We start from the raw sequence: 12106 nt of genomic DNA, 5'->3' as shown, positions 1-12106 counted from the left end.
CTTATTTTTCTTTACAGCTGTATTTACAAAATGAATCAAAATACTTATTTTCATATTTAAGAATCAGACAAGAAGGAGCAAAACTACGTTTGTGAATAGACTACCTGCTAAAGAGAGTTCAAAAGAGCTGGATAAAAAGGTACATGATCATCTGTCCCCATTTTAACATCAGTAGCAAACGTGTGACTTAAATGTGTGACAACCACACACTAGTTTCGGCTTTCCCATAATTTGCACTGCTTTTGCATGGAAAAAGAATCCACCCCTGCTCCACCCACCCTTCATGTTAAGTTACCCCAACCGACTGAGCGCACATTGAACACAGAACATTAAAGAAATCCAGATGTGTTGTATGCCTCTTTTACAAATACATACAATATACAATGCATTAGTAAATCTCAATGAAAAAAAAAAGAGTTGATATAAAACAAACAGAAATTGAAGAAATGTGGGTTGCCTGTTAGTTTTTGCCTGATCAAAGAAAGGTGAACTTTTCTGTCTGCAAGCATTTATTTGACCATTCAAGATCAACATGAAACAAACTTCCCAGTTACGTTTCTCAAAAAACGAGGTAAGGGGTGACATGTACACTCTAAACGGACTGTCTACACATTGAAACCCTTTAACATCAAGCGCATAAACCCATGTGAAAATGATTAACGTCACATAAAGAAAGAATCTGAAAAACATTTGAAGCATGTGAGAGTTGAGAATTCATCCTCATGTACAAAATACATCGTCACTTCAGTACACGTCTGTAAAACCACAAAAAAAATGACAATCAAAACCATGTATGCATCTTGTTACACCGAGAGGCACTCAGTGTGATACGTTGTGTATTATTGCAAGCATATTCTCACTGATATTTGCTACAGAGTGGAGAGAAAAAGTCAACTTTGTCCTCAAATGGCGATTTTTTTTCATGTAAATTTGTAACACTTCATGTGGTGCAAGAGGTTTACGCTACTGGTCTAAAGAAACCAGTTTCAGGATAGTCTAAAATGGGGAATAACAAAAGCATACCGAGGCTCTGTTTAATAAAATCCAAGCACCACTTCCCTGCATCAGGTGAAGAACTATGCAGACACAAAGAGAGGTAAATATTTAGTATCTTAAAACCTGACAAACTATAGCCTCAGTGAGTGGTTTTTACAATCAGACAAAGAAAAAAAAACACAATACTGCTGTTTCAGTTTGAATATTATCATTTTTCCACAAACCGGAAAAGCAACCTTAAATAGTTTGTTAATTAGCAGATACTAGCTTTGCTATAATTCAGAAGGAAATAAGTGCCTTATCCCAAGACGAGCACACTGATACAGGTACTGGCCGGGTAATTTTACCACTATCATTTTTATTATCATTATTATTTATTGAGTCCTAATATCAATAATACATTAATATGCAATGAAATGAACGGACTAATAGGGCGGCCAGGCTTAGGAATCAATACTTTGTTCACGAAATTAACTTACCTAGCACCACACATCAGGGCAACACAAAATAAATGTCAGCACACCCTATCTCTATCAAACTAAGACTAAAGGAGGGAAGCAAACTAGAAACTAGAAAGTTATCGTACAATATGGTGTAATTGATAAACGGATAAATAGTTTCACTGGGTAGGCCTTAGTAGCAGTATTTTCCTCTTATCTATACAGACAGAAATTTCAAAGCTACCTTTATACATGTGATCAATAATAACATTAAATATGGTGAATAAACGACTGAGAATGAGGGAGAGAGAAAGAGTGAGAAAATAAGTTCTTGGTTCTCCACCTGGGAACAGAACTGGTCAAATATACAGATGGAACATAAAAACATTCACAGAATCAACACAAAGTAAACCAAAAAGTGATAAATAAGATGTGTATTTACATGCAGATGTTCAAAGACTATTATGCACAAAATAATCAAAAATAATACACAGACATATATTATTGCTTGACATTCGATTATGGCTAAAAGTTGCTTTTCATTTTTTTTTTTTTTACTATATTCTTAAACTTATTTTTAATCATAAATCCTTATCAGCTGTGCTTTGGAAAATGAGTTCTGTTAAAATGTGACGACCGACTCATAATTCGGGGTAACACACCGACACTCCAGCACATCTTTAAGCGTGACATAACACTGATCTTCACAATTTATGGCCGAGAAGACTCATTTTAAAAATTTGCACTCCAGATTTCATTTCAATTCATCTCAGCTCCGGCCGTAGCCGTGCTCTCCGAAAAGATAGCGAAGCATGTTTCCGCTGTGAAGCCGGTCAATGTTGCCTCCCAGCATTCTGCAGACCTATGAATTGTTGAAGGCATTATGTCATGCTTTTAAAACCTACACCTATTATGGATGGATCAAGCTTGGCAATTCCAAAATCGTACATTTAAAAAAAAAAAAAAAAGACCAAAATAAAATCCTTGTCCACATAACCCTGTTCCTTTGTAATTATTAAAGCCTTGTCTGGGGTTTATTTTATACACACACTGTGAGAACAAACACATACACACACACACACACGCGCATACATACATACATACATACATACACACTATTGCTTTGTACAAACAGACAACAGAGCAGAGACAGAAGGACCAGCACATTTTACTGTATACTATACACTGATTGAATAGCACACTTAGCATCAACCCCTTACTTAAATTGGGATGTATCAAGTGAGAATATACAGAAGGACATCACTTTACAGGCCTGTGTGAAGGTGCAGTTTATCGTTAGACACAAGTATTCATGTGTTTGATGACCGTGTTCTGCTATCCTGCCAATATCGCAACCATATTAGTACAGAGGATGAAAACAGAGTGACGGGGGTTTTGTTCTGGACTGAGAGTTCACGTCATCAGTTTGAGTCAGCTGAACGAATAAAGCCAATTCAAGAAGGATGATGACTGCACTGTAGAGACCCGTAATTGTAACACAAGGCATATTGCTTGTTTTGTAGAACACATTACACGCCACTCGAAAAAATGAAAAACTAATTTTCACTTCATGAGAGAAGAACCGTTTTGGTGGTAGACCTTAGCTGATCATATTTGAGAAAAATACTGAATTGTATTATGCGACCATCAAGCGATATTACAACAGTGTAAGAAAAAGGAATAATTTTTAAGAAACAAACCAATTTTTTTGTTTTTCAAATAAATAACAGGATATCAGCCAAACCTCCATCTCCTAATAATAATTTTCTGAACAGTAAGTGCTCTATGCTCTGCATGTTCAGTGTGCTACGCCCCCTCCTCTCATCAATCGGGTGCTTTGAAGAGATTTTTTTTAAAGATCTCATAAATTCGCATGAGAGCTAATCAAATGCTCTGCAACTGTCCAGAGGAAAGCGAGCTGCTTCTTCGGTCTACCTGTTACCTCCCTGAGCGTTCACACCTCGTCCTCGTTCGCTGCTCTCGCTGGGCCACTGGGCCGCTCAACCTGGATTGTCTAGCAGTGTTCCAGACTGGGTTTCTTTTGCTGGGAGACTGAGGTTTACTAGTCGTAGAGGGCTTGTGCATATCCAAATAGCATTGGATTATAACAGAGATTATTACTTAGGTACAGCATATCTACTACAACCCAAACACAACAGATTTAGTATTGCATAAGAATATTTGGTTTTTCTAACAAAGAGGGTTATCATTTTTAAAGACCCTGATGACACCGTTTGAAACCAAAACAGATTATTTTTTTGTGTGCGACAGGAATATGCTGTGTACTGATAAAATTGCGGTTTTCTAAAAGTGATGGGGTTTGTTGTTTATACAAATGAGATTTTTCTTGAACTTGACCAAAGGGGCGCAGTGGTCTTTGAGTGGCCGTGGCCCCCGAAAAGGACATCAATAATTAAAAATTCTGATGAATATTCAAATGTGAAATCTCAACCACTTCTCATGGAACATCCCTGACAAAAATACACACAAACTAAACCTAATGAGTACAAACAAATGTCCTCTCAAACCGAAAGCGCAAAAGAAACTCTTCCCTGAGGGGTGACAGCACAAGGTGTTAACGCCTTGTACAAATTGCACGGCTGAGGAATGATAGTGTGCAAACAGAAAACAAAAGACAAACAACTGGATTCTATGTTACGGTTGGTGACAGATGTATCAACATGCTTTGTTGGGTTTCTAAAGGGATATCATTTTTTTCTTTTTTTTTGATCTTTTTTTTTTTTTAAAGATATTTCTAGAAGCCGCTACTGAGATCGCTGGAATGTCTTAGGAATCCATTCTACATTATAGACAAGTAGACTGGAAAGCGGAAGCAACGACTACTGTTTGGCACATCCAGGGTTTTTTCTACCACTTTACTACCACACTGACAAGAAAGACACACTCAACAAAACAGAAGCACAACAACAAAGCATTCTGAAAATAGCACTTGTCCTACCATTTTTATGTTTCTCCCCTAATCATACAAACAACAGCTAGTCTAATTATTGCAGGAATATAGTTAAGTGCTACCTGACATCTTTTTCTCTCCCTCGTTCTCTTTCATGAGATTTTTAACCAAAACATGTTACAAAAATAGAAGCTTTACTACCAGACAAGGCTTTGAATATTCACTTTCCCTTCACTGTTCCTTCTGTGTCCTGTTGTGGTGTTGCTGAGGCTGAGGTTGTGGTGAGAAGGCAGATAAAGTCACTCAAACACAACAAAACAACTATCTGAACAGTTTGACGGAGGCTCATGAATGTGCTTTTAGGTTAGACTTCATATCTTTGTTATGAGGCCGTCAGCTTGCTTGCTGTATCTTCACCTTCCACTAGATGGAACAATTGGATTACAGTCTCTGTGTGGAGCTTAAACCCTGGCTGGGATGCTTCATTTCAGTTTTCCTGTGGCCTGCTTTACATAATACGTGACGTTTTTCAAAGTAAAATTAGTACTAAATATTTTGTAGTATATGAATGGTGGTGTATTGCAAATGTTTCACCAAACAATACCTCTAAATTCTTTTTTTTTTAGCTGTTCAATCCAGGTCTGTTCATAACGAAGATCAAGAAAGCCAAGAGACTTGAAGGTCACAAATAAAAGTGTGTAGGTTGTTGTATGTGTGCATTCTCTCTAAAAGAAGTATCAGAGCTACATTTTAAGGTGCCGTGCATGTTGATGAGGTAACAGGCGACAGAGCTCCTCTAACCTGCCTTCTCATCCGAGCCTCTTTGTTCATCAACCAGCAGCCTCGCCAGCAATCCTAACAGACAGCCCTTACACTTCCAGACCAGTATCATCTGCAGCTCCCGGGACTAGCCTCTGTGACCATGGTTCAACTTGTATTTCTTGTGCACATGCAACACATCACTAGGTAAATATACGAGTCTTAAATTAAAGAAAGGTGTAAATAAAAGTGCCTTATCAATTCAACAATTAAGAATGGTCTAACTACTAATATCATACATGTTATTTAAAATAGATTCTATAAACATTTATTTTTTTCTGTATAGTAAGTACTTATGACCATATACCCTGTAGTACATTATAAAACAGGTGGAATGGACCCTTTTCATTGTGTTGGTGCCCTGTGCTTCTCCAGGGCACCTGTCCAGAGAAGGATTAATAGCAGATGGCCTTACATGATTTCACTATGCAACAATGGTGGATGGAGTCTTTGACAGCTAAAATCATTGCGTTTTCATTAGAATTACCAGAATTCTAATTTTTCTTTTTTTTTTTACGATTGTCCATAGAGAGGTGTCGATTGCATCACCATGCCGACAGACCCTCCCTCAAAGTCGCTGTGAGTTTTCATTCCAAGAATGGCATCCAAAAGATACGAATGAACACAAGAGAAAAAGGGCTGAACTTGACCAAAATGTGCGCATTTGTCAGCTGTTTATTTCAGTTTGGGGGAGATAGCGATAAGACTATTATAAATTTTGAATGTGAAAATACTAAAACTGTTTTGGGAATGTAATCTGAAAAATAATACTGATGCGGATTTATCTTCAAATTGAAGACGTTTTCAGCTATTTTTAAATTCCCAAAATGACTCAGTAATAGTTTATGTGATTGTCAGATGTACAGGTAAACCATAACAACGGCGATGCAGAAAATACTGAATGAATGAAATGAAGTGAATCATGATAGAAATGCGCAAAAGAGGGTCAAGTTCAACCAGACAGAAATCATTTGTCCCTATCTCCTCTTCGTGTCCCGTGGGGTGTCGGGTCCCACAAGTCTTCCAAAGAGAACTAAATTCAATAAAGTAAACCTTGAGAATCAACTCCCTAAGCCCTCCCCTTCAAAGTAAAAGAAGAAGTTGAACAACGTGCCATCTGTCCGCTCTGGTTTTGTGCAGGGCACCAATAAAGTGTCTCAGATTCCTCCTCCACATTCCCCTACGGTGGGCACACTGGCACCTGGCAGGGCTGCTACCCGTCAACGGGCATGGACTGCTCAAAGTCTGATCCGAACAGCTCCTTGTATAAGGGGGGGAAGTGGGCACGCACAATGTCTGGATATATTGCTTTGAAAGCTGTAAGCTTCTCTGTATGCCTACTGCACAGCGCTCGCAGTGTCGACACTTTGCATATCAACTGTGGAGAGAGAGGAGACAGGTTGTTTAGATTCACAGGGAGGCAAGGACATGGAGCAATGGTAGTGAAAAACATTCCTCACTACAGTGTATTCCCTCTCACACAGGGGCAAACAGACTTGTAAATATTGAGACAAGCGCTCAGGCAGGAGGAAAACTTGACACTTCATATTATGGAGCTGGTACAATTGATAAATTACCACTTCTCCACTGATAAAAAGGCATTACATAAAACATTATGAAGGATTCCCCTGGAATCTGTGTAAGCTCTAGAAATGGTTGATGGCCTGTGGATAAAGATCCTAAACAGTGGGAGATTGCAGTGCTACAAGTGTGGAGCATGCTTAGCAGACAGCGACTTTCAGGGATTTACGGCATCGCACTGTACCTTTGTAAGTATACCATCCTCTCTGTGGTTCTTCTGCAGGACGTGCTGGAGGGCCAGTTGAATCTTCTGCTGGAGTTTCTCCACCTTCACCTTCTCCTGGAGCCAAGACCGGTCTGGAAGGTAGATTATCACAACTGTTAGTTACTGTAAAAACACACACCTGGAAGCCAAGTCAACTTGGCTCATAGGAAAAGGAAATGATGCAGTGCCACTAATATCAGATACTAATTGATAGAGAAAAACAGGAGGGCAACAGCGTTCTTTGTCGTGGTGAATGTGCGTCTCCCCCCCCCATCCCCCCTTTGCACTGTGAGTGACACCTACCAGCAGACATCAACACAAAGGCGGAGAACAGGGCGATCTCATCCTCAGACAGGTGCATAGAACACAAGTTTTTCCCAAACTCGAAGACGGAGCTGATCAAGTCGTCACAGCCTGCCACAGCAAAGGACACAGAGAGAGGGCTTAGGATGAGGAAGACCAAAGAACAACATTCACTCTTGATCTTTATTGGGAGAGAGGCACACAGGGAAGGGAGAGGAAGGGGAAGGAATGAAAAAGAGCGGCATGCTGACAGCACATGGGAGCGTCTTAAGCAGAACAGGCAATGCCTTTACTGAGTTTTGCCTCCCAGACGAGTCGCTGGCAGTTGGGGTGGTGTTATGCAAGCCAAAATGAGGTCACTATTGAGGCTTTTAGTTAAATCAATTATCAGGGATACAGAGAGACAGGCGGATGCCACAGCGGCTCGGGAAGCCCATCACTCTGCCTACCCTGCTGCCTGCTGCGGACCCCTCTGTGCAGAACACACAGGACCACTGGGACTCTCCAAGCTGGGACCGCTACACATGCTATCTCACATACACACACAAACAGCGAGGTACACGGAATGGAAAACTTACACCAAGAACCAGAATTCAGCATTTTTACTGCCACCGCGGGACATATTTACATTTTTTTTACAGTCAAAAGACAGTTGGAAATTCAAGAAAATCCACGGTGGAGAGTCCTACTATTGTCACGGCAGTCAAACACAAATGCTATTTGCTTTCGCCTGAGATGTTTTATATCAGACTATCAATGATGGTTTTGATAGCGCTTCCCCTAAAGACACTCCGTCTGGCTTTATTTATTCCACAGTTACAGGAGCCATATGCAGCAGAGCCTCACTAACATCTCTGTTCTACCATAAATAACCATTGCAGAGACAGCAATGCCAGGTGAAGAAGCGATGAGTGCTTAGCGTTTGCTTCCAGGCCTTCAGCATAGAACAGAGCAGCAGACTCTAATTTTGGCTATTACACCAAGGAAAGCAGTAAGACACTGTAAGAAACACACACGAACACAGCAGCATACAAATACACACATGCACACTCATTCAAACGTGCACATGCACGCACACAGACTCCACTTACCTAATGACTTGAACACATCAGGTCCGGCATACTTTCCATCAAAATAGACTGTGTTGTTTTGCGAGTCAAAGGCACGGCACATTCTGACAAACACAACCTCCAAAGAGCCTGTGGAGACAGACAGGAACAAGATGCTGAATCTGAGAGTTGTTTCTTTTTTTCCCCCCAACAGTTACACATCAGTAAGGCATGCAAAACACATGATTGTGCTTTGTGCTATTCTTCTACAATGTGAGTAACACAACCACTTTGACATAAAGAAGCCTGCCGTCAGAGAGAGTGAGAGAGAAAAAAAAACACATATGCAGATGATAATATCATAGACAGAAGGCTATTCTTCCATAATGACATGCCAGATAAAAATTGAGCTTTATTCTGTAGTGACAGTGTTTATTCATTCAACCTTTATTTAGCAAGATAGGTAGGGAATTTATTCTATCCTACAATTTTGTACCACTCTGTGGGAGTTGATAAGAGGATCAAGAAAATGTAACATAAGCCATTACTGCCTCTAAGGGAGATGCTACTGTTTTAAATGTCATGTCTGACAAGGGATCTCAGTCTTTATTTCATTATTCATATTGGCTGTGCTAATGTAAATAATACTCAAGGAAAGACCCAGGAGAGGTGTTTGTTTGCTGCATGTGCGCATGTGTGTTTCAGCATCCGTATTCATGCGTAAATATAGTTGACAGTGTGCAAAGAGCCATAGCTGCATTTAATATTCTGTAAGTATGTCTTCATGAGAGCAGTTTGGCTAAGCAGACATCATCGGTGTCTGAGGAAAGAGAGGGGAATGGCAGCCGTCATGATAGGTATTATCTGAGCTCAGGAACACATTGCTTATCTAATGTTGTGCTTGTCCCCTGCTATGTATGTAAGGAACAGAAGAAAATAAAGAGCGACAGAAGCAGAAAGAGGAAACCGGCAGGGCGGGGTCTCCTCTTTGTGACACTGTCTGTGCGCGTGAAGAAGAGGACTCTGTGCAGTCAGGTCAGCTACGCTCTTGTGACAATGCCAAGGGGGGTGGGTGGGGTGGTTGTGGTGGTGGTGGTGGGTGAGTTTGACGGCAGCAGGCCATGTTGACAGGCTGTCATACCTGCTTTCAGCAGCACTATCTGATCGTTCTGACACAGCTCCATGAAGCCGTCGATGCGCTTGGCGAACTCCACCACATACTGAATGGCCTCTGTTATTTTGATAGCACACAGCTGCCACATGACTTCCCGGGGCTAAGAACAGATAGGACAGAGAATTTGTTATCTGCTTTAAAACAATGGGTTTGATTACTATTGCTGCTGTGAAGGCCAGCACGGGCCCGGTTGTGGTTGGGGTACCTTGCTCTGGTAACTCTCGACCTCCTCCTGCAGGAAGGCCTGCCAGGTCATCTGCTGCAACTCCTCCCTCAGGTACTGACATGTCTCCATGTGTGACTTGGAGATGTTCTGAGCCAGGTGCTCTGCAATACAAGAAGATCACAGTTGAGTTCTGAATGTTACTCACAAGGATATGTGAAAGGGAAGACCTCACTGATGAAATATGCCACAGGAAAAGAATATTTATTTACTGAGCTTTCAAAAAGGAGGAGAGGCGGATACGCGTGGGCTTTTTTGACTGGGAAAAGGCTTGTTGACATTTCCTTTTACTGCCTGCAGGAAGCTCATACCTTACGGTTGAGGCACAGCCAATCTAGTTATGACACAAATGCATGGCGAGGAGGAGGGGCGCCACGTTACTCACTGAAACAAAGGTCACATTTTCTCTGCGAGAAATATTGAGTATAAGAATTTAAATGGTTTTGAAAACACATCTGTTAAAAGGAGTTCCTGGGCACAGGGGAGCCTAAAAAAATGATTTCCCCAGACGCCTGCCCTGCTGGATCCTGATTGGCCCTAATTAATGGAAACTAATTACAAAAAAGAGGCTCTTTTAATGAGTGTTGGAGATGAGTCTCCAACCTCCTGCTATTTTAAGCAACCTTTGTGTCGTTTGCCCCACGGTTGAGTTGTTCTCCCCCCTCCTCCATTTTGCTGTCTCTCCTCTCGTCTCCCCCTGCCTCTCTCCTGCTACTTACCTAGTTCAGCCATGGACACGGTGGGGGAGGTTTCTCCGTTGGTGAAGGAGCAGTAAGGGAAGAAGCCGGAGCCAGGGGCAAAGTCGCAGATGGGCTCCGGCTTGATGCCGTTGATGTCCAGGCCTGACTGGTCAGGAGATGGCTGGATGTCCAGGTAGAAGCTGCTGACCGCCGAGTCTGGTTTGCTGCCGTCAGGGGTGTGACCATCCATGTAGCCGCTGAGGTCGTCATGGAGCTCAGTGAGGCCATTGGCTGAGAGGCCATAGCTAGGTGTGAGCGGCTCCGCCTCTCCAGGCTGTTGCTGTTGTTCATGCTGCTGCTGCTGCTGCAGCCGGTGCTTCTGGACCTCAGCGTACAGGCTGTCTCGCTGCTTCTTCGACATGCGGCCAAACTTCACCGCTGTGGTTAGCAGGACAAAAAACATGTGTTACACTGTGAAACATTGCAAACAATCAAGCAGAATCATGTGATAATAACTTGTATTCAAAACATTATGAAAGCCCGAGTTAATTTGAAAGTAAAAAGATATTTTTTACTTTGATGCGTTTCTTACTTTACTGTCATTTTACTGACTCATTTTGATTATTTTATTGTTGAGTCTTAACATTTTTCTCGATAATAAACCAAATAATCTCACCGGTGGTGAGGTGAATTACCAACACAAACTGAATTCAATAACTTTCTAGATACTAACAAGATACTGACAGTCATGTTTAGAAAAGGCCTGAAACAGTGGAATTGATTTGAGAACGAATAGTATTATCTCAGACTATTGGCTAAATCGTGACTCCTATAACAAAAACATAATTCTTGCTGTCTTGGACAAAAGGACTTGTTTGAGAAAGGGATTGAATTAGGGGGGACGTTAATTTCTTACTTACTATAAATTGTGAACCACATTAAGAGATAATTTGTCAATGTATGCCCTCCCCTGACAAAGTAAAACAACACTCATGCATGTTAAAGTCGTATGTTACGACCAAAAATATTAGACCAAAAGACGCCTGCTACTAGCATCATTCTCCACAATACTGATGTACAGGACAGTAAAAGTGATATACTCTTTGAATAGAAAACACTGATGACAAAAAAGCAAATCTTCATATTTCAGGATGGGATCACTTATGACAGAGATTATTTAAAAAAATGAACAGCTTCATAAATGCAGAGGCAGAAGTGGGAAGTGACGAAGTGACTAACAGCTTACCAGCCACTCAAACGTGAGACAGGCTAAGTTGCTGCCTCCTGTTTCAAGGTTTCCAGACTAAACACTGGTGCTGAGAATGTGACTCCTTGGCCAGAGTTCTGGGGGCCTGGCAGTATGTCAGCCGGTCACAGTGTGTGTATATGCGTGTATGTGTGTGCTTTTTTACGCACAGTGGAAAGCGAGTGAAGCGGCGAGGAGGAGAGTGCAGGCAGATGGGCTCTGGTGTGTTGAGTGAAAGCAAGAGTCACCTTCGTCTGTCCTGAGAGTGTGTGTGTGTGTGTGTGTGTGTGTGTGTGTGTGTGTGTGTGTGTGTGTGTGTGTGTGTGTGTGTGTGTGTCTGGCTATGCAAAGGCACTCAAAAGTGCTAATGTACTTCTGTGTTCATTTATATTCATGATTAGGTATGCGTGTGTGTGTAACTGAATTTGTGCATAAAGATATACCAGCCTCAGTGTCTGTTTAGGTTTTCTCTTGTCTGT

The 12106-nt window shown here is 41.4% G+C and overlaps 1 protein-coding gene across 2 annotated transcripts in view; it reads right to left on the bottom strand.

The window, feature by feature from the left end:
• Window positions 1-6379: 6379 nt before the first annotated feature.
• roraa (RAR-related orphan receptor A, paralog a) overlaps window positions 6380-12106 on the bottom strand; it is a gene marked incomplete at both ends in the record, with an annotated part of 166519 nt that continues 160792 nt past the window's right edge. For both annotated transcript variants that reach the window (XM_079223128.1, XM_079223129.1), the window contains 7 exons: window positions 6380-6544; window positions 6932-7044; window positions 7256-7366; window positions 8347-8454; window positions 9446-9578; window positions 9684-9805; window positions 10421-10819. In XM_079223128.1, coding sequence (XP_079079254.1) covers window positions 6380-6544; window positions 6932-7044; window positions 7256-7366; window positions 8347-8454; window positions 9446-9578; window positions 9684-9805; window positions 10421-10819 — 1151 coding nt within the window. The remainder of the gene's footprint in view (window positions 6545-6931; window positions 7045-7255; window positions 7367-8346; window positions 8455-9445; window positions 9579-9683; window positions 9806-10420; window positions 10820-12106) is intronic.

The sequence above is a fragment of the Taurulus bubalis genome (assembly GCF_910589615.1).
Source record: "Taurulus bubalis genome assembly, chromosome: 9".
Taxonomy (NCBI): domain Eukaryota; kingdom Metazoa; phylum Chordata; class Actinopteri; order Perciformes; family Cottidae; genus Taurulus; species Taurulus bubalis.
Note: the sequence above shows the minus strand (reverse complement) of the source record. Positions and strands in the feature narration are given on the sequence as shown.